General features: G+C 40.2%; 1 protein-coding gene across 1 annotated transcript in view; it reads left to right on the forward strand.

The window, feature by feature from the left end:
* The window catches only part of mrpl23 (mitochondrial ribosomal protein L23), a 59,230-nt gene that overhangs the window by 10,929 nt on the left and 25,801 nt on the right, over window positions 1–22,500 (forward strand). Inside the window, exons 3-4 of the mRNA XM_015964872.3 lie at window positions 7,247–7,329; window positions 10,960–11,033. Of these exons, the coding sequence (XP_015820358.3) occupies window positions 7,247–7,329; window positions 10,960–11,033 (157 nt within the window). The remainder of the gene's footprint in view (window positions 1–7,246; window positions 7,330–10,959; window positions 11,034–22,500) is intronic.

Consider the following 22,500-nt stretch of genomic DNA (forward strand, 5'->3'; position numbering starts at 1 on the left):
TCCCCACTTATCATGCTATGGAACACATGTGGAGGTAATCAATGCAGAGCTGAAACTTCTTTTAGCCAGATTAGTGCTATGCTGAGGAGAGAGGGCATTTATGGACACAGTATTTGTACAACTAGACATGGACTACTTAAACTATTCGAATTTGACAATGAGCTAGCTGGGAGAAACCCTTCTTGTTCTTGTTGGAAGCAAGGTGGGTGCAACTGCTGTTTAATACAGATCACTTTGTTTCATAGAACTGTTTTCCTAGCATAAAACAAAAACAGGACAAAGTAATTTGTCCCAGAATGCCACGCAGACCAAGTTGCTGTGCGTCACTGGGAAGGTACAAGTTGTGCAAGTGTTTTCTATACGTTTACTCCCATAATTATTTTGCAACAAACAAACAAGTCATGTTTTAGCGGCCACCTGGGTGTTGTCACCATGATCAAAAATTCACAGCAACTGGCATGGCATTCACATAACTGTTGAAGCTAACACATCATCCTAAAATCATGAATCACCATGATGATCAAAAGTCTTACCCAAATACAAAACTGGACACTAGATCACCATAGTGTGTCACAGTATTTATTCAGCTGCCCACTTTCCACCTGCTAAACCAATTGCTTTGTTGCTAAGCACACATCGTTGCTGGACTTAACCAGATTCAGTGGTTCATGTATGCACAACCAAAGATGATTTAAAGAGATTATTGTTTTGAGATCCATCATGTGAAAGCTAACACGTCTGCTAACAAAAAGTTTCTCTTCATGCTACCTCTTATTTCTTCTGGCATAAAACTTTTATCATTAAAAAGTGCAAAATATGTATATATATATATATATATCAAGCAACAAAAAAAAGTTAATGAACAAATGAGAGTATTTGGTATGACAACCATATGTCTTTAAAACCGCACCAATTCTTCAGGGTAGACTTGCACACAGTTTTCAAAGAAAGTGGGCTGGTAGGTTTTTCCTAACCATTTGAAGAACTAACCACAGATCTTCTGTGGATGTAGTCTTCCTCACATCTTTCTTTCACTTTATGTAAACCCAAACACACTCCATGATGTTGAGATCAGGGCTCTGTGGGGACCGTACCATAATTTAAAGGACCCTCATTTATCAACCGTACTTAAAGAACTGCGCGTGTTTTGTCAATTTATGTGTGGCATTTACCATTTAGTACTTGTGCATAGAAATGTTCCTAAATATAAGAACAACTCTGATCATAGCATCCAATGATAATAAGTAATTATGTTTGTGGAGAAACAGGTTTATCACAAAGCTGGTGTTAGAACCTATTAAAGACACATTTGACTGATGAGAATTTGACATGGTAGCATGGCTGATCTTGTTTTGCATACAAGTCCTTAAATGTAAACTGTTACTTACAACTGGTTACTCTACAATTTAGCATATTCATTTTTTTTGTTAAACCATTTCTTCTTTTAGTTCTTTCTGACAGGAATCTTTCCTCTGTCACAACAGCGTTTACGACCTCTGCACCTCACCTGTTTCATGGTTCTTACTCTTCTACTTTGGCAACCAGTGCCTCGATTCCGCTGTCAATGAAGTTATTTTTTTCTGGAAGAGCACAGGGTGTGGTGTGACCAAATATGGTTGTTTGAGGGCGTTTCTGTATACAAGTGTCTGAGAACGGCCACAAGCACAAAGACACACACACAGGTGGCATTTATCAACAGTCAATTGCAGAGGAACATGTGTGTTATTGACCACAGGATGTTTCATAAATCTGGATTTTGGCTTTGTATGAACATTCTACATTTTTTGTACTTCTGATTACTGCTTTAAGGAAAGCAATCAGAAGAGAAATAAAACACTTAAAAGTTTTCTTCAACACATACGTCAAGGACATTAAGTGATGAATAACATGCAGTCATCTTTGAATCCATGAAATCGTTACTTTGAACAGTTGAATTTGTATGAGTTGGTGTTCTTTTTTCCAAAAATTTACCCTTTTAATTACCGTCATGGTGTTCTTTTCGGGCGCTTGTGTAAGTGGTCCACCTTGAACTGCTTTAAATCTAATCATCTTGGCTCAGTGAAAGATTACTTTTTCAGCAACTGATAGAGGCATGTGGGTAACTTTGCAGATTGATGCGTCAGCTAAGTTGTAAACTGTCTTAGCAGGGAACAACAAAGGCATCAGGTTTGTTTCCATCCATACAAGGTGTAGGTCTTATATCACTTGTGTACCATTTTTATTTCAAAAGTAAAAAAAAAAACAGGTTTAAAAAATGGTTTTCTTATAATAAAGTCACTGTGCCCAGTTTAAACCTGCCTGGCAACAACAGACCAAAATTGAAAATCTTTGGTTTGTGTCATCTGATGCCCTACTAACCTTTTTGTTAAGAGTTCTTTCATCATCTTAGCCAAGGAATCTTTGTAGCATGCGTGTTTGCTTATAAATACACACCAGTTGCTGAGGAACGATGCGTTCAGCTTGAGCAGTTGCTGGAGACAGATTCTCATTCTTCTTGAGATGCAGAAGTGTGAAAGGTTAGCTTGTGGAGTCAGATGGATGTTTATACTGGGATGATGATCAGATGTTGCCTGCATCATTTTTGGGGACACCACACCCTTTGTCTAAGTTTAGTCTTGTTTATGTACCATCTTAACTTGACATTTTCTCCTCAGCTTTCCGCCCAATGCTTTTCCATGGAGTGAGTTTGTAGCCAAAATGGAAAGCTTAATTTGGGTCAGGTCCAAAAGTTAAAAGCACTCCAATAAAAGGCAACATACTGAACGCAAACATTAGTGAAATGGTGGTGAGCATTATTTATGTTTGAAAGCTTGGATGAATTCTAGAAATATTATATATACCAAATTTTTAGACATTAATGAGAAAAGGTCACAAAAATGACAACACACTAACAAAAATAAAAAATTAAATCAATCAGTAGTAGCTGCCTTAGAAATTTCACAAGTTGAGGAAGTCTAGGAAATGTGGGCTGTGGAGATTGAGGTTCTCAGGGGACTGTTTGAGTATTTTTTACATGACGGATAATCTTTGAGCTCTCATTTATTTAGTTGAATGTTTGGGGTAGTTGTCATGCAAGTGTATACACTTTCAGTGTAACCCACTATATGTACATATATGAGGGAAGGAATGGTATGCTTTGGAAATCGCCTGGGAATCATCAGATTTTTACAACTAGCTTTGACTTTCATCTGAACACTTGGTTTACTTCTTAGAAAACCCCAATGTTTACATCACACATATCGTCGATTCGTATCAAAAATAAGGAAATATGACAAACTCATTGAGGAAGTGTAGATATTTCAGGCGTTCCTAAAAGTGAGTGTAACAGAGTTTTTTGTTTATGATAGCATTTTTATTTTCCATTTCTCAACCATCACTAATACCTGTTCTTTAAATATAAGCTTAGTACCAAGCATAGCTGAGCCTGGGATTCATTTGTACCATCTGTTGGTTTGTGGTGACTGGATAACTGGAGTGTTAAAAGCAATACATATTTATAAAACATTCTTCTCATTAATCAGGATCAATGTTCCTTCTAATCATTCACATAAGACCACACAGTCCCCAAGACACTTTCCTGTCTTCCAGTTCCCCGCTCCTGCTTTCTAGGAAATCCAGTCTCTGAGCAATTACTCTTTCCTGCGTTCATGGTCTCAAGTACCCCTGGTCACTCCGCTCAGCTTCACTTCCCTCTGGCACACAGACTCAGAGACGGTGGTTATTGGGAGAGGTGGGAGCAAATGGAGCTGAAAGGCGCATCTGTATGCCACATCTTAGGAGATGCATTTTTCTTGCCTTTTGACTTGATTAAACATAAATTTGGATGCGTTCATTTGAAAAAGTATTTGAATATAGCTTAAATTGTCTTTAGTAATGATGCTTACACTGAAAATAATGAATTGTGTGCAAATGAATGATCTTTACAGCTTCTGACCAGTGAGTTTTCCTAGAATTGCTGCTCAAGTTGGCATATAAACTCTATAGGCGTGTTTCCACTGTCAAAACTGGGGGGGGGGGGGGGGTGCGCAGGAGATACAGTGTCCCTCAGTGTCCTCTCAGCTGTTGCGTCTCCATACAAATTCAGCCCTTTCAAGACTTTGCACATACGCCATGACTGCTCCGGCAGGGAGCGATGTCACTGATCAGCGCTAAAAAGCATTCACTGTAACATAAATAACATTACATTTTTTATCATTCAGAGCATAGGAACAGTTGTGTGATGTAAATTGTGGTGTTCAATGACCAGAATAATCTGTTTTTATGGCTCGCTGAGACAACAACTCTGTGTTTTCAGGTGTTGGGAGTTTAGTAACGACAATTTAGGCGTGATCGGTGCTTATTTTCTTTTGCTTCCATTCTGCTTCACAAGCAACTCATCTACGTTTAATGCTGCCGTTTTTTGGACAAGATCTGCTGATGTGATTTCCCCCCGAGTTACAACCATTCAGCATGAGTTAACCAAACGTTCTGCTCAGCAACTCCACTGGGCCATTCCGAGTATCTAGCCTTGACTCAGAAAGTTCCTAAAAATGGCCGTTCAGCTGGCCCGATCAAGTGAAGGCTCGCACATGTTAGAAAGTTCCTGTATATTTACCCTGAAGTTCCTACAGTGGAAACTCACCTTATTATTACAGATACAAAACAAAATTCAGTTTTTCCTACTGTGATCGGTTACAGTAATTTGTTACAAGTGCTCCCTTATTATATGTGATGCACTTAAGCCGTTGAAGCATTTCCATGTATGGAAATTATTCTCTTTGATGATGCAGCATGATGTTGGTGGTCGATGGGGTCACACAGTTGTTTTGTGTATTATGTTCAACTCCCGTAAAACACTAAAAACACAAAAACAAGCAGAACAAGTTCCACTTCTATTCTTGCTTTGCTGTGATTATAGCAGGGAAATGAGGACTCAGCAGCTACTCATGAAAGGTATGGCGTGTTTTTTTTTTAAGTAGACATCTGGCATCACTTTGGATTTTATGAACTTCACGGAAAGTACAGCCAACATAGAATGCCCTCAATGTGCGAAATCTCTCTCACAAACATTTAATACTTGATAATTCAACTTAAATAAGTAATAAAACATTTTGGCATTTTCACTCTGACCCTAAGTCTACAACTTTAGGAACCTAAACCAACTTGACAGAATAACCTAGTAATAAAAACAACAAATAATGTCTTTCAGTTTTGGGAAGCGCAAGAGAGCAGAAAGAGCTATGGATTTCTGATCTGTGGTTTTTCTTAGGACATTGTTGAAACTGTGATATGAACTTGTTATTCATCTAGCTTAAACTTAGCCTGACTAAAAGGGCAACACCTAAAACAACTCATACTGCAAGTAATGAATAATATGAAATTGGTAGCCTGGCACGCCATCCTATGTATGTGAATATATAGTCTGCTCAATAACCATAGACAGAGCTCAGTGTTGGGGTGGAACATACAGTTGTCTTTCAAACTGTCTCTGCACGCAATTGGACAACACTAGGACCAATCAGAGCAACAGATATCACATACTCACCACTACAGATGTGAATGGGGCAGTCTGCTATACACAGTCAAAGAAGAAATAAATGCATCCTTTTTTCTAATAAATAAGGTACTTGAGTACCTCTATCTGCTCTTGACTCAAGGAAATGCCCAAGTCTAAATTGTAATCCAGAAGAGTTCAAATGAAGGTAACTGGACTTCTTTGGTTGCCTTCATTTGATCCCTTTTGGTTTACCATGACCTAGGGCTGAGCAATAAATCCAAAATTTATCGTTATCAACATTTCTGACTCTTGTCGTGATAATTGTTCCCATGTCATTAAAATTGATAATAAACAATAGAAAATATGTGTGTAGGTTGGCAGCGTTCATGTCCCTTAAAGAAGCCTTACCATGAGTCACGTAAAAATGTGACTAAACTAATACACGTGATAGCCCCATCTAGTGAACAACTTTTGTTCTGCGCATGCCTGTAGTTATCGTCCATTTATCGTTATCGAGGTGAAATCCTCAATATATCGGGATATTAATTTTAGGCCATATCGCCCAGCCCTACCATGACCTAAATGGTTGAGAACCTTCACCAGCAAGTCTAAATGGTCCAAAGTTGATGGCAAAGCCATTTCACCACCGCCTTTGTTGTTTTGTTTTATCGCAGCTAATCCCACCCACCAAACGTATAGAGAGCTGTGATTAGCAAGAAACTAATTGGCTTAAAAGTCTTTCTTTTCAAAATGAAAGGTTTATTATATTCATAGTAGCAGTTGAAGAAACCCTTGCCAAAGTCAGCTCATCAAACCATATTGCTTTAGATGTGGAAAACCTAGAGTATTTTATGTCCAAGGCTATATTTCCCAGTGCAAGTAACATACAAACATTCTTGTTCTCCATCACTGTGAATGTGCCAAATCTGAACTTATTATGGGGAAGCGGGCAATTGTTTGTACTGCATGGAAACAAATATTGCGTCACTCTTTGGTACAAAGAGTCTTTGTTTTCACAGATGGGATTTTCCTCATCCAAACGTTTGTTTCACCTATTACTGTTATTTTAATATGTACTTTTGAAAACCTGTGAATAATACACTGTCCTGCTTTGCCAAAGAAACATATGAGGTGATAGAAGACACCATATCCGAGGCACTCATGTCAGACCACAGCGTCGCTATTAAGCACTTTGTCTGACGCATTTGAGAAGTGCTTTCCACAGGCTAATCCAATTGGCTTGATTGATCAGCAGTTAAAAGCCTTTCTTCCTCTGGGCAGAGGAATCTGTTCCAAACGTTACCCAGTGGGCTACCTTAAACTGGGCTGGCTTGCCAGATCACTTGGTGCCAGGTCTACTTCCTGTGTAAGATTTCACTGGGCATGATCAATACTTCTAGACAGTTAATTGGATGAACACTGCCACTCACATTTCTCCTCCATTTTCTTGTTCATACGATTACAGTTGAATATGGGTTTTTACAGGAGGGTTCTGTCCCTTTACAGTAGGTCATTTACCTACAACGATTATGATAATGCAGTTTGGAAGTGGGCTGCATAATCTCTGTATAGATGTCAAATAAGTGAATTTGTTGTTACATGATGAACAGTGGCCCAATGTATAATTCTTCAAATGCTGACCTGCAGCTTCAAATGGCCAAAGACAAACATTCACATTACTCTGTACGGCACAAAGCCTGAACTTGGACATCTTATGCGATTGTTCCCTTTCTCTCATCATCACCTCTTTTTTTTTTAAACTCTGGACAGAATGACCAAATACGACATCAAGAACTACTTGGAGAAAATCTACAACGTCCCAGTTGGAGCGGTTCGCACCAGGATACAGTTTGGTGAGTTTCTTACTGCCTTACACAAGCCCATTCAGAAATACTTTACCATTTACAGAACTTAAAATTGACCCATGCTTTTTTTTTTTTAAAGAACATTTTATTTCTAGGTTGTCTGTCTGTTGGTTGAAGTTAAGCCTGGTTCATATGGTAGGATAATTATGCCAATTTTGGATCCGATCCTTTCCTTCCGACCGTTTTAAGGATGCTCATGTTTACTCTAATGACTTTAAAGATTGTCTCATCAGATATTACTGGTGTGTGAGGTGTTAAAACAGTCTGGTCTGTTCAGAAACACGCCGTTATAAATCCAGGCTTGGATGGTCTCGGTTTGATTTTCAAGCTAGGTAATGGAAGCATGCTTTACGCTCTTCCTCCTCCATATTTGTTTACACCAAAGTCAAGTGGTATCATGCGAAATTTCCCGTCTGGTCAGGAAATGTTGGTGTGTGAAATTGGTTTGTGTGTTGTTATCTCACAACCTACTGTGGGATAAAAATTGTTATTACCACCTAGGGCTCGGCAATAAATCGAGAATGTATAGTTATAGAAATTTTGGACTCCTGTTGAGATTTTTCCCAGTCAATAAATTTCATAATGAAAAAAATGAAAATATGTGCAGGTTGGCAATATTCATGTCCCTTTAAGAAGCTGTACCACGTTGAGTCACAGAAAAATGTGACTCAACTAATACACGTGACAGCCCCATCTAGTGGACAACTTTTGTTTCTGCTCATACCTGTAGTTATCATCCATTTATCGTTATCGAGGGGAAATTTTAGGCCATATCGCCCAGCCCTATCACCACCTCATTCTTTAAAAATGTTACTACAATTTAAGTATCTCACCGTGTGAAGAGTTCAAGTCAATAATATTTTGTTTTTGCAGCACTGTTTGCAGCTCTAATGTTTTACGTTTATCTTAGTTTTAATTCCCAAAATGAAATTACACTTTGGTGAATGTGTTTGAATTGTGATGTGTTTTAGGAAACATTAAGCCTAACTGATTCTGTTTAAAAGACAGTTAGTGGGGATTAGCAATTTTCAGTTCTGATACCTATTTTCTGATAAAATGCAGCAGCGAGAGTGATTTTTAGTGGCTAATTGTGGTATTGGTTAGCATGCCTTTCTCTCAGTTCCCATCAACACTCACAGCTGCTTTTGGAACAGTTTGCTGCTGCAGCAGTCCAGCTTCCTGCTGTTCCAGGACACTCCATGCTCCCTCCGCATAAGCACATACTACCTCACAGGTTCAGGACTCTCTCTGTGACAGTTCTAACTCCTGGTCCCCATCAATAACAATAATAAAGATTTACGCACCCACTTTTTGTCAAGGATCAGGAAAACCAACTACACTCGAGGTGAGCTGAGTTAACCCACGCTGAGCTGTTTTAGGCTGAGTAGTTGGGTTGGGTAATGAATCAAAAATTTATCGATATCGAAATTTCTGACTCTTATCGAGATCATTTTTCCCATGTCAATAAATTTGATATTAAAAAAATGAAAACGTGTGTATAGGTTGGCAACTTTCATGTTCCTGTAAGAAGCTGTACCACCTAGAGTCACGTAAAAATGTGACTCAATGTAATACATATGACAGCCCCATCTAGTGGACAGCTTTTGTTTCTGCGTGTACATGTAGTTTTCTTCTTATCGTTACCGAGGCGAAATCCTCAATATATCGTGATATTCAATTTAGGTCATATCGTCCAGTCCTACTGAGTAGTGCTGTTGGAAAAGGCCTTTGCTAGACTTCTTAGGGGTTTCTTAAAACTGGGGATTTGTGAGTATGTGGAAGAACAAAGGTAGATGCAATTGGATGACACGGAGAAACTCTGTCAGTGGTTTTTCTGTGCCTGAAGGACCAGTCCATTCCTGTAGGAGGAACTGAGAAGGTTTCATTGAGAGAGTTAGTGGGAGAAGGGTGCCTAGCCTATAGTTTAGAGAACCGTTTAGCACGGTTTAATAGAGTTGTGTCATTAAAGGCTAGGAGAGGAGTAAATGTTCCTTGGTATAGTTAGCTAAAGGAAAGCAATTGAGGAAAGAGTAGGTTGGAGAAGAAAGAGCTGCTCAGGGCGTCTGGTTATCCCAAGCTGCGTCAGAAGGTATCCCTGTCTGCGTCAGGGGTTCCACTCCACTGGTAGTATAAAGATGGCAAAAGGCTGAGGAGAGTGAGGGGTGCACACAGTTCTTTCTTCCCTCCTTGTGCGGCAGGGGTATTTTGGAAGGAGTTGCCATAGTTACCTCTTCAGTCTGGGATTTGTAACGTGATAGCTGGTTGCCAAACCGCAATCTCAAAATGGGAGAAATTGTGCTTGCGTTTGCGAGTGTTCTGTGAAAGCTCTTTCTGTGTGGGTGCATGTTTGGAAAGGGCTACATAAAGGAAAAAAAATACAGTTTTTGTGCCTCTCGAGGTGTGCAGTTGTGTGTCCCGTGTGTTTTTCTTAACCTGTCAGGGTATACTTACCTTGCAAAGGTTGTAGCATTTCCCTGTGGATTTCCTCAGCAACCTCAACACACACACGGGCGCACACACTTTGTTACCTCTGTCTCCCACTCACACAGGGGCCTCCATTTACCCATGGTGGCGTGGAGGGAGCGTTTTACAACCCTGCTTAGGGCTTTCCCTGAGCTGTGTGCTGCCTGGCTAGTGATTACTAGCTATGTGTAACACACACACACACACACACACACACACACACACACACACACACACACACACACACACACACACACACACACACACACACACACACTCTCTCTCAAATGAGTCATTATACTGGAATGTTTCCCTTGTTTTTCATGTCATAAACTGTTCCCATGGCAATGGTAGTTTCTCAGAGGGCCTGTAGACTTGACCACCAGGATCTTATTGAGATTAGCATCTTAAACAGAGGTGAATTATTTGAAGTTATGTCATCATTCATTGACAGTAGTTTTTCTCATTACAAAATTGTGGTGGCTGCAGAAATTACCTCGACACTGAAGAAATAAATCCTCTTGATTGAAAAGTAGCCAAGCCCCTAGCTTGGATGTGTGCACATGTTCAAACTCCTCTGCCGTTCAGGTCACCTGTTTTATAGACTCATGGACATTTGACAGGAGAGAGGGTGATGTAAGGGTCATCTCCACCTGGAGATGTGTTTTACCTTTATTGTGCAAGATGAAGACCAATTCTCAAAAAAAAAAACCTGTATTCAGGCAAAAGAATGGAGGGCAGTAGCCTAAGCAGGGAGGCCCAAACTTCCCTCTCCTCAGCCACTTGGGCCAGCTCCTCTGGGGGAATCCCAAGGTGATCCCTGGCCAGCTGAGAGTCGATGTCCTCCCAGCGTGTGCTGGGTCTTCCTTTAGGTCTCCTCCCGGTTGGACGTACCAGAAAAATGTCACGAGAGAGGCATCCTAACTAGATGCCTGAGCCACCTCAATTGGCTCTCTAGCTCTTGGTATATTATTGTTGTTATGCTAGCAAAACGGATTTAGCTTTAGCTTTATTGGGTAATCAGTTGTAGCATCAGCAACATTAGTCAAAATAACAGATTATTTACAATGGTCCTTATGTCACACTGCTGCAAGTTTGTTTTGCTCTTTTTTTTATTGTTTGCCAACAGTAAAAGGGGGGTTTTGTTTGTTTCAGGGTCCAACAAAAAGAGGAACCACCTGAACCAGAGGGTTAAAACGCCAGACTACAAAGTGGCCTATGTTCAGCTGGTGAGAAAAATATGTTTGTTGTGGCATTTAGTCTTTGTTTAATTTTGTTTTGAAATTCCTCAAGACTTTACCATGTTAGTTATTGACTCTAATGTATTTGTGATTAAATATGACCAAAATATCTATTTTTTTATTTGTTACTGTGAAACCACATTTGTTATGATTTTAATTAATTATCAATTGATGAAAGTATATTTTGGGTGCTGTCGTTAATTGTGTTGTAAAAAAATGTGTCGGTCAAAGCCAAACAATATTCAAAAATCAGAACCAGTGCAGAAAACTGCAATAGATGAGACCTGTGTTACCATTACAATGATGAAACCAAGGCTGCACATACATTTTCACACAGATTCACGGCCTCCTCTGGTTAGTGTTTTCCTGAGCAGCTTTATCCTGCCAACTTCTGTCTAATATACAGTGGGAAGCGGAGACCTCACCGTGATAGCGCTCTTCATTACCCAGCCCTCCCCCTTATAGATTGTAAATAATAATCAGTTTGCTTGACAGTTTTTGAGTAGATAATTCACCAGGTGAAGATGACACAGAGTAGCGGATGGTGCTATATAAAGCTTTGAATGGACACTTTTTCTTTGAGAATGGAAAATAGCTTCTGACCTTCTATAATAAATGTATTGAATATTTTTCTTTTTTTTTTAAAAATCGATTATCTCCGCTCTGTGCAGTTTGTGGTCTACGACAAGGATTATTGTTGGATTTACCAATGTCTCCTTACAATTTGTGTCTTTTTATTCCTTTAATTTTAGGGTATTTTTACAATATAATAATTGATTAAAACCAACAGGAAAAGGACAAATGATCATCATGATATGTTTATGGTTGTCATTAGAGGTCGACGGTATTGATTTTTCTATTGCCGATACTGATGGCGAAACATAGAGGTCATTGTCAGCCGATAACCGATACCTGCTGTTGATTCATTGGGCTGATCTTCATGGCCAATTTCTGGACGTTTTCCACCTTATCTGCATGCTAAAATCTGAATAACATCAGTTGATGTAGAACATTTCTGAAGCCAAATCTGTTTTTGAACAATGAATTCATCCAACTGTTAACTCTTATTTATTTTTGAACTGCTCAGTGTTTAAATCAGACATGTGACAAAAGTTAATCAAATAAATCACTTAAGTGACCAGATAATAAAGTGGCAGTGTGTAGTTTCCTGGCGCTAGGGGGCAGTGCATACATTTCGGGGTAGTTTTACACCATATTGCCATGACTGTCGCTAGTTTAAAAAGCATTGGTAAATGTTACCTGAGGAGCAGAAAGCATGTGACCTTGGAGTGACTCCTCAGACTTTGATGGTCCTTCTGTTAATTCTATCAAGAGAATGCAATGCTTATGCTAGTTTACTGTTGCTGTACTTTTCGGATCTGCTCCGGTTACTGTGGCTGCCAATGGCGTCATCATACTACGGCAATACTACTCGGCCAAAACAAATCGCATTTCTTTTATGATTCTATTATTTCACATAGGTTTTGGAAATAGTTTTGCAGTTTTGTTATTAAATTCATGTTTGTTTCTACCCCGAGCCGGCCAGAAGGAACCATGGCGTCTAATATTGCGTTCCCCAAATACGCTAGACCTGCACCCTATGTTCTTTGGACCCAGCGTTTTGGGTTATTTGTTATGAAGCCACAAATCATTTTCAACAACTGGACATCGTTTTATTAATTTTCAACAACATTTTGATGGATATTTCCAGAGATTAATGGTAAAAATACACATTGTCACTTAAAATATTCAAACTGGTAAGTAATTAAAAAAAATATATATATATATATATTGAAAATTTGTTCTTTAGAGCTTTTCTTATGCATATGGTATTCAGGAACGTAAATGTACATTTAAATGAAATTCTGCTGCAGCACCGGGCTGCCCAAGGATGTGCCTGACTTTAAATCGGCCTCACTAAGTAGGTATATCAGCTGACCAATATATCGGTCTACCTCTACTCGTCATTTATTTAATTTAAATCTCTCTCTCTATACAAGTAACTCACTAATTGATAAACAGTTGCCTCCCTTGATGTGAGTCATACATTCTCTGCATTGCCTACTCCTGTACAATAGGTGTCACTATATGAAGATGATAAAATAGGACAGTCATTCTTCACTCACCAATTAAAGTCAGTTTCTGCATGTTCCTGGGGTCAGGAGTGGCCTTAACTTTACAGCAGATTATAGTCTTTTAACACTAATTTTTAGACACCGGATAATGTAGTATTACCATTTTACTAGCAAACCATGCACCAATGATTAGAGTGGAGTTTTGTACAAACTGCCCCATTACAATGACTACCTGTTATTTGAAAGTGGATTACGAAAGGGGTTTGATGTGAGCTTCCTCATTCTTCCAAATTTGCACTAAAAGCTGAAACACGCTGTTCTTTGAGATTTCGTAAACAGTCCCATAAAAGAATCGAACAAGTCACTCTTTGAAGTTCTTTTGATGTGAACGTAAAAAAAGGGACCTTTGTTTTTGCCTCCCATTTTGATCTTTCCCAGATAAATCAGCAGTGGTGTGGACACTTGTTTACCAATACCGCCCACCCAACTTGGAGCCATCAATCTTCAAATGGATGAATAATGAAAGTGTCTAAACACAACAATTTGAAGGAGGATACATAATTGAACCAACCATGAATCTTTAAAAGGAGAGACTTCCTCTTGTTTGATACCAAGGAAGTGGCTTATTTACTTGTGTGTGAGTGTGTGTGATTAGGTTTCCCAGCACATCCAGTTCTTATATGCACTCATTTTACCAGATGAGCATCACAGTGATAGGTGCGGTGGTATACGGCAATACTGACTCTCTCTCGCACACACCTGAGATGTCTTCATCATTTATGTATGCCGAGCCTTCTCTTCTTTGGAGTCTTGATGTTTTTTCTAGTTGAAATCCAGTGACAAGTTTCGTGCTCATTTGAGGATGAACAGCAGACAGACATGGTGAGATGTAGGCTCTTTGTGCATAACATGGCTTGATAGAAAACCGAATATCCGGCCTATTTCTCTGGCAGGTTTTCAGAAAAACATGTTCCCTCAACTCCCTTTCCTACCACACACTCGTATATGGACACTCACACACACAGCCCCAGAAAACCCTCCCTTCTTTTGCAGCGGTTGGGAGAAAACAAGATTGTTCCTAATTGACTCCACATGTGGGAGAGTGTTCTGTGGGTAGATGCTCACACCGCAGTACCCCCGTTCAACAACCCTCATCCTTCCCGCTCCCCCTTCTCTTCCCCTGCTCCCTCCATCAGCTAGCATTGCAGCATTAATAGATTTGTGCACTTTCTCCTGCTCCTTGCATCTATGCCTGTGGTTGAGGGGGAGGCCTCCCGTTAGCGGGGTTCCGTGACGGCCATTTTCCTCAGGCTTAGGGGGACCCCTGTATGGGGGGGGGGTGGGGGTGGGGTGGGGGAAGAGATAGCATCTGCATGTGTGAAATGTGCGCTGTGTGTGGGAAAATGTGTATATGTGTGTGAGGGGCTGAGAAGAGTAAGCAAGGGTGGTGACTGAGGCCATAATAGAGTCATACCAGAGCAGGGAGGTACAGAGATGTGGCAAAACTTTTAAGGAAGAAAAGGAAGAAACTTAAAAGTGTAAGATGGAGTGGCGGTGTTGGCGTTGAGGTGATGGAGAAAGAATTCTGCTTCTGTGAGTCGTCGCTGGCCTTTAGCGGGATTGGTGTGCTTGAACTCAGATGGCTTTAATGCACCGCTGCCCTCGATGTAACACTTGGTTCATATTTTCTCAGTCAACTCATATTGTTCCATCTGTTTGATGCTATAAAGGGTGGATGTTGGAAAATCTGATCCTAGATTGCACTTTTTGACCTTAGTTCTAGACATTACTTCATGTACCACTGGTGTTATTAGATTTGTTTGGTTCACACTATTTCTGTGTAACATCATTGTCCTCGGAGGTTTAATCATCTTCTGGAGGTTAAGTATAACGACACATTTATCAAGAAATCCTGTGTAGAAAAGTCAAGCTTGTAATAAAATGAAGATGTACCCTATAGACTAGAAGGATTTTTTTGCAGTAAGCATGTTCATTATGCAGGTCAGACCTTGTGGCTAGGCTTGGGCGGTATTACCATTTACAGTCGGTGTTTAAAAAATAGCAACGGTGTCGGTTCCAATAAGTCATGAAAAAAACTGTGCACGTAGGAGCAAAGGATTAAAAAAATAAAAAAGATAAATAAAGGTAATTTTATGTATAAAACGGATGTTTGCTTGAATTTTCTGTTTTACTTAAGTTGTTTAAAATGTTTTGTCCAACTTTTAGAGACGTTCCATAAAGTTTATGAAGAAATGGCGCACTGAGAGAAAAATGGCAGCTCGCGCATCAGCTGACTTTTCTAAAAACGACACAACTTCTGTAGTTTGGAAGTATTTCTGGTTCGAAGCGAACTCAAAAGGAGAGCCAGCAAACACAGATGAGGTCATTTGTGCAAAAGATGACAGCGAAAGATGCATGCCCCGTTGGCACAGCAGAGGAGCGAGCTGTAGTTGAAATTGCATCCTTTTGTTTGGAGCCGTTATCGATCTTTGGCTGACATGTTACCTGCATGTCAACCACGTCCCCTCCAAGTGCCATTTTGGGTGTATGACTCGCGTTGCTTGGGGAAGCTGCAGCTGAAGTTGTAGCAGCACAAGAGTCAAAAGGATGGATAAAAAGAAGATGGACAAACTCATCCTTTACAAGAATACATTTGTGAAGTAGGCTAGGGATCAGTATTTTCAGAAAGTGTCTACAGTCGACAACATAGATTCCTACAACCTCAAAGGAGTTTCATTACTGCTGAAAATATATCACTAGAGTTAGCGTAGCACTACGTCAACATATTTATAATCAAGGAAAAATAAAAAGTAGCTGCCCAAAGCCATTACTCCACTAACATGGGGGCTGTGCCAGATTAAAATTTTGGATGGACTCTTAATTAAACAAGTTATTATCAATGTTCGTTACAAACAGGTACAGAACCAATACCTACACTCAAAGGTCCTACATTACTGACAGAGTAAAATAAAAAAGATCACAATCGTTTCCTCTTGGCACTTTCATTTCTCAAATAATAATAAATACAAATTCACAATTTTCATTAATTTTCCTTTAATAATTAGCCTAAACAAGCTAACCAGTGTGTCCAGCCTCATATTGATGTCACAATTAAATGATTTGACTTAAACTAGGAACATTTTACCTGCCGTGTTGGGCCACATACGTGCACCAAACTTCTCTCCACAGCTCCTCAGCCCGCTGATAGCGAGCTGCACTGAGCATGGTGTCCAGGTATTTCTCGATTGATTTTGTTGCCTTCGCGATGTTCTCTGTCCATAACCTTTAAAATTTCTGTACACCTGTCAGAATGTCAGAATGACCAACGGCCATGAAATTTTTTTTTTTTGCAAAAAATAAACTCATTAAATGCCAGCCGTTTCCTGATCAGAAAAGCCCTTTGCTGCCAGCATTTTTCAGCGTTTTCACTGTGTTTTTAAGAGTCGCAGAACGTTGCGCTCTATGATGATGTCAGCGCCAAAACTACCAAAACAAAGAGTAGACTCACGTCTTACATCAGGAAGAATCCGCGTGTTTCGAGCGTTATTCGTTCTTTCATAATTCGTTGTCGAATTGCGATCGGCAGAAGCATTTCCGGTTCGCGTCTCACCTTTTTTTTACAGCAGCGGCCCAAAACGATCTCCTAACACATGGATTTTCTACTTCCTGATCACGTGACGTGTGATGTACACAGATGAAGATCGGCTTCAGAGCTGGGGTGTTTGTTCTCACGGTGCGGGGGCTCGTTCCGACGCCCACACAGTAAAAAAAAAAAAAATGGCAGTGAACGGTTCGATTTAAAATGACGACTTTTGTTGTCAATGGTAGTAATGAGTGAAAAGAAATGACAACGTGCTTTCTGGTGGAAATATGCTGCCAACCTTCCCCAGATGTCGTGACTAGCCCCAAAGTAACCGGGTTTTTAGCAGTCAGCGGTTCAAGCCGGTAAAGGTAAACATACTGTTTTTTCAGGCAAAAAATCTTTATATAAGCTGCATATTTTTTAAAGTTATTATGTGTGTTATTGTTTCAGTAATAGTGTTTGTTATTCTGCTTCTGAATGGTGAAGGTCCAAACCAACAGTTTAATAATTCCATTTGAGAGACTTATTTCATCATTTTTAAATTACAGTAATCCCTCATTTATCGCGGTAGATGCGTTCCAGACCTGGCCGTGATAGGTGAAAATCCGCGAAGTAGGGACTCCCAGCATGCCCCTCGCGGGGATTTCCTCCACGTCGCACCTACGTCACAAACCGCGGCTATAAACGGAAGTCGCCTTTCCAGCTCACCACTCAGTCATCGTTTCTTCAGATTCATGATCAGAGTTTCCAACCTACCGATCAATCCAACGAACTATCAGCTCATAGTAAGTTATCTTACTTACTTCTGGAAAGCCCGGCATTTCCGTGTCACTTTGTTGACGCTCGAACGCTCGGGGGTTTCCTAGATCAGCCGGCGTTTCACCGACGCTATCACTTCCGCGTCTGTGAAACCACGCTCCCTACAAGCTCAACGCCCGAATCCATCCGACCTGTCTGACATACAGTACTATATTGAATTATCGTATGATCACATTCTCTTTTTGTGGGTAAAACTCAAGAAAAAAAATTTTTTTACTTGTTTTTTTTAGTTTTATTACAAAAAGTGCATTTTATGATGAAATTGATGGGGAAAAAAAACAAGAATTTCTTGATATTTCGCATAGAAAAATACCGCGAATCAGTGAAAAATACCGCGAATCTGCGAATTCCCCCTGAAAAATGCTCCAAAGAAAAAATCCGCGAAGCAGCGAATCCACGATGAACGAACCGCGAAGTAGCGAGGGATTACTGTAGTCCCGGTAATACCGTACACCTTGGTAAAATGTGGCGGAAGCTAGACAGTATTAAAATGTGGATACCGCCCAAGCCTACTTGTGGCTCACACTTTGATTTCTTTTGGCTTATCACACATTGTACATGTGTTATTCCGACATTCCCAGTTAAAGCAGGCTTCTGTTTTAAACCTTTGTAAACACAATCTGGTCCTTCTCATACAGCAAAAACACAAGAAACATAAATATATTTGCTGTTTTTGTCATTGTTCATTAACATCTTAGTCCGTCAAACATTCACAATAAAGTGCTTCCTGTCTGGCATGTAAATAAAAAGCCTGTGGTCACTTTTGGTGGAGGCGCTGTCGTAGCTTCTTTTTAGAGTGGCTGCTCATCTGCAAAGAGAGCTTTGCTGACTGGGGCCAGCTGCAGCACTTCAGTGGGTTGAGTGCTCAAAGTGCAAGTTGAAAGCTATTGAAGGGGGATGCTGGGAGTGTATTAATGGATTATGTGACCATTCCCATCATTTCAGTTTAATGTAAAATTGCTGTAAGTGTCAGCTTAGCTGGGTATTCACACAGTATCACCAGATAATTTCTGGAGAACGTGCAGGTGTTTGAAACTAATAATATTTTGTTACAAAGTTATATTACATTTTAGAAAAAAATCAAGCTACCTTGCATGTTACATAGTGTTAAACCAGTAGTGAATGGGTTGTTGGAAATACTGAAATATAATTAGAGAGCAGAGGCTATAAATGCAGCTGAGAGACTTGTAATCACAGTTTTCCTTTGGATGCTGTTGGATTCCTCTAAACAGCTGATCATATGTCAAATTAACCCATGTTAACCACATGTTTGCCTTTCACTGTGACCTCTTTGGTTTCTTTGGTTCTAGCTCGTGCCGTGTTGAAGTAGCACATGCAAGTTTATAGCCTGTCATAAAATGGTACTGAAAAGTATTACGATCGCAAATGAGGTTGTAAATTGATAAACATGACAAATGTTTGGTTGCGTTTGCATATTAGCATTGTTTGACACATCTGAAGCGGGGCTATTATCACACATCTTCCCATATTAAGTCAAGGACGCGAACATGTGCCGCGGCTCTGATGTGCTAGTCACACTTGCTCTGTGCGCTGCAGCGGTGTTCTGACCCAACTACCACAGGACAAAATAAGATGTAGGGTTGGGTCAACACGTGAGGAGTAAGTGGCAGCTTCACTCAAATTGCTCATTTCCATGATTCCTTCTGTCACATAATTCGCCCACGCTCCATTCTGAGGGAAAACTTGGCCTGAGGGAGAAGAGACATCTAGAAATAAAGAATACAAACAAACGTGTTAGAAACTGAGTGACAAACATGGAGGAGTTGTGACGCTGCAGAAACAGAGAGCAGGAGGGGGTAAAGCTGCATTCAGAGTGGTTATGAGAGGGAATGAGAGTCTGACTCTCTCCTCTGTTTGACTGACACTAGATGGCAACGTTTTGCTATTTAGCATCTTTTCCCAGACTCCCTTTATCTCCTTGCTGTTGGTGTCTGTAGTAGATGTGTGACTGTGTGTATCCATCGTGGCTGACTAAGGGTGGCGATAGAGAGGGGTGCATGTTGGGGGAAGCAGTGAGTTTGTTTCTGACTTGAGACCACACTCGTCTCTCGATCCGGCTCTGCTCTGAGCAAAGGCCTCGGCTCTGGAGTTGGAGGTGCCGAAGCAGGGCTGAGAGGGAAATCTTGCCAATCTTTGTGGAATTTTATTATTTTCAATTATTTGGACCTTGATCGCTCTTGTTCTCCCTCTTCTTTTTCTTTTTCCACCTTGTCACGCAAACACAGGCTTTCCTCAGCCTTGCCTGTCTGCCACTGTGCTTCCTTCCCTTTCCTGTGCTGCCTCACCCTTGCTTATCACACCAATTAACATTTTTATAGTCTGCCACTTTTCTGTCAGTGCACTCTTCCCGTCAGTGTGTCTCCCTTAATTTTTTTCAGGGCTCAGTGGTTTTAACTCATTCACTGCCAGCCGTTTCCTGATCACTAACGGCCTTCGCTGCCAGCGTTTCTCACCGTTTTTACTGTTGTTTTAAGAGTCACAGAACGTTGCGCGCTAGCATGATGTCGATGCCAAAACAACCAACATATAGAGGAGACTCACCTCTTACATCAGGAAGAAGCTGCGTGTTTCGAGCGTTATCCGTTCTTTCATAATCCGTTGTCGAATTGTGATCGGCAGACGCTTTTCCGGTTCGCGCCTCACTTTTTTTACAGGAACGGCCCAAAACGATCTCCTAACACATGGATGTGATGCTTCCTGATCATGTGATCTGTGACGTATGTGGATGAAGATCGGCTTCAGGGCTGAGATGTTTGTTCTCTCAGTGCGGGGGCTCGTTCCGATGCTCAAACAGTAAAAAAAATGCAAATGACGACTTTAGTCGTCATTGGCAGTGATTGAGTTAATGGGGGGGGGGGGGGGGGGCTATTTTAATTTAATATTTACCACAAGGAGCTCTTATGCCAACTTATTTATATATTTGTTTTTGTTTTCATTTTTGCTCTGCATCATTTCAGGATTTGGTTTATTTTGTAAACATATTATAATATATATAATATAGTCTTTTATTTTATTTTATTTTCATTCACTTTTTCATCAGATTATGTGGAGAAATGGTCTAATTAGCTGTTTTGAAAGCATTATGTGTTTCAGCAAATGGACTCAAATTATTCTTCTTTTGTGTTAATTTACATACCTGCAAACTTGTTGCTTTTTGGAGACAAATATGGCGTTCACGTGAATCGTAAAGATCCGAAGAGTTTTTGATTGGAGAGGGGACCTTCTGTCAGGTTTCAGTCACTCTTTATGAGAATCAATCAGAAAAGGAGGGGCATTCGTTTTGTTCCCAAACTTGTTCAGCCACGCGTCGTCATTTGACCAATATCAGTCACGGAGACGCCGCGGCATGCCCAAAGCTGCAGAAGCTGCAGGAACGTTGCTGCTGTTGCATGAACATCTCGCTGCGGTTTTGAGTTTAAAGTTCATGAAATCAAGCAAAGTGAACACATCGATGTTTCTCGTTATGCATCACGGGATTGTGTGGCAAGAAACAGCAAATTTTGCCTGTAATTCGAAAATTTTTGCACATTTGGAGTAGGATTTAGCGAAGCAGATGGATCATTCTTGCTGTGTGGTTGGTTGTTTAGCTCGTGGGAGGCTTGATAAAAAGTTTTATTGGAATTTCCTTCGTAAAGGATCCCAAAATATGAAAGAGATGATTGCGAGCGACTCAGACTCTCCGGAGAAAACCTGGATTCCTGCAGCAACGGACAATTTGTGAGGCTAGTTTTGATCATGGTAAGTCCTTGTGACGGTATTTGTTATTCGGTGTAGTTGTTTGTGTATTTTTAAACCCGTGGAGTCATGTTATTTTTGCGTTCTGATTATTCAGGTGTTTGAACCTGCGATCATTATAATTAAGAAATAAGAACACAGATTAATAAAGATGTACCCAGTTTTGCAGTCGTCGTGAGGATTTATTCCATGTCTTTGGCCATCAACCACAGGTGATAACGCTGTGACTCTTGCTTTAAGCACGACCATTACTTTCTGTTTTTCAGAAGAGATCGGCCCAACTTCCCTTCAACTAAATAATCTTAGGCCTCCAGTCTTTCCAAAGTCTGCCACTTTTACATGAGTGAAGGTTCCAGAGCTTTCTCTTAAATAGGAATGAATATCTCCCCAGCAGATTTTTGGAAACACCGACGAATGTGACTGGCGTTTTCTGTCATCCCAGAGCTCACACAGTCTTTTAATAGCTTTCATTTTGTCTTCAGTGCAGATTTTAAGCTTCTCTCTAAACCTCCTGTCTTTAGACGGTAAAGTGTTTTTATATTGGGGATTTCACCTGCAAACTCTCTTAAAAGTGTACGTTGCTTATTGATAGCCGGCCATGTTGTTGTTTGTTTTAGCCACCCAGCCACTCACGCATGCGCACAAAGATGAAAAAAGATGTCAACAAACATCCCCCCATAGATGTTTCCAGAGGCTCGTTGTCTTTTTTTTTTGTTTGCAGAGTTGAGTTCAAGGTTTAACATAAACATCGACAGTATTTTACCCTGTTAAAACCTAATATTAGCAACTTAAATACTTTTTTCTGCTAAGAAATGGCTGCCTGCATGCTAGTCTTACTCATTTACTGATCGCCACCAGATGATTTAAGGACACTTGAGTACAAACACGATATGAGATAATTTTATAATGTAACGTTTCTGCAGCACTAAAGCACAGACGGAACAAGTTTATTAAAATATTCAAGAAAACAGCTGAGATAAAGCTGCATTTTCCTACAGCTCCGGCTCTTTCTAAACATAAAATCAAGTTCAAAGGGAAGAGGAAAATATTGGATTTAACCTTTTAAAACAACAAACACAACATTTTTCATTCTTCCTGACAACAAGATTTTCTAATGGAACAATTTTAGTTTAGTTGTCACTTTTTCACACTTTGAGTTTGCAGGTATTGTTTTTACTTTAGAGCAGAAATAATAATAATAAAGCTTTGGCTTTTGGATCTC

Source organism: Nothobranchius furzeri, chromosome 4, assembly GCF_043380555.1.
Source record: "Nothobranchius furzeri strain GRZ-AD chromosome 4, NfurGRZ-RIMD1, whole genome shotgun sequence".
NCBI lineage: Eukaryota > Metazoa > Chordata > Actinopteri > Cyprinodontiformes > Nothobranchiidae > Nothobranchius > Nothobranchius furzeri.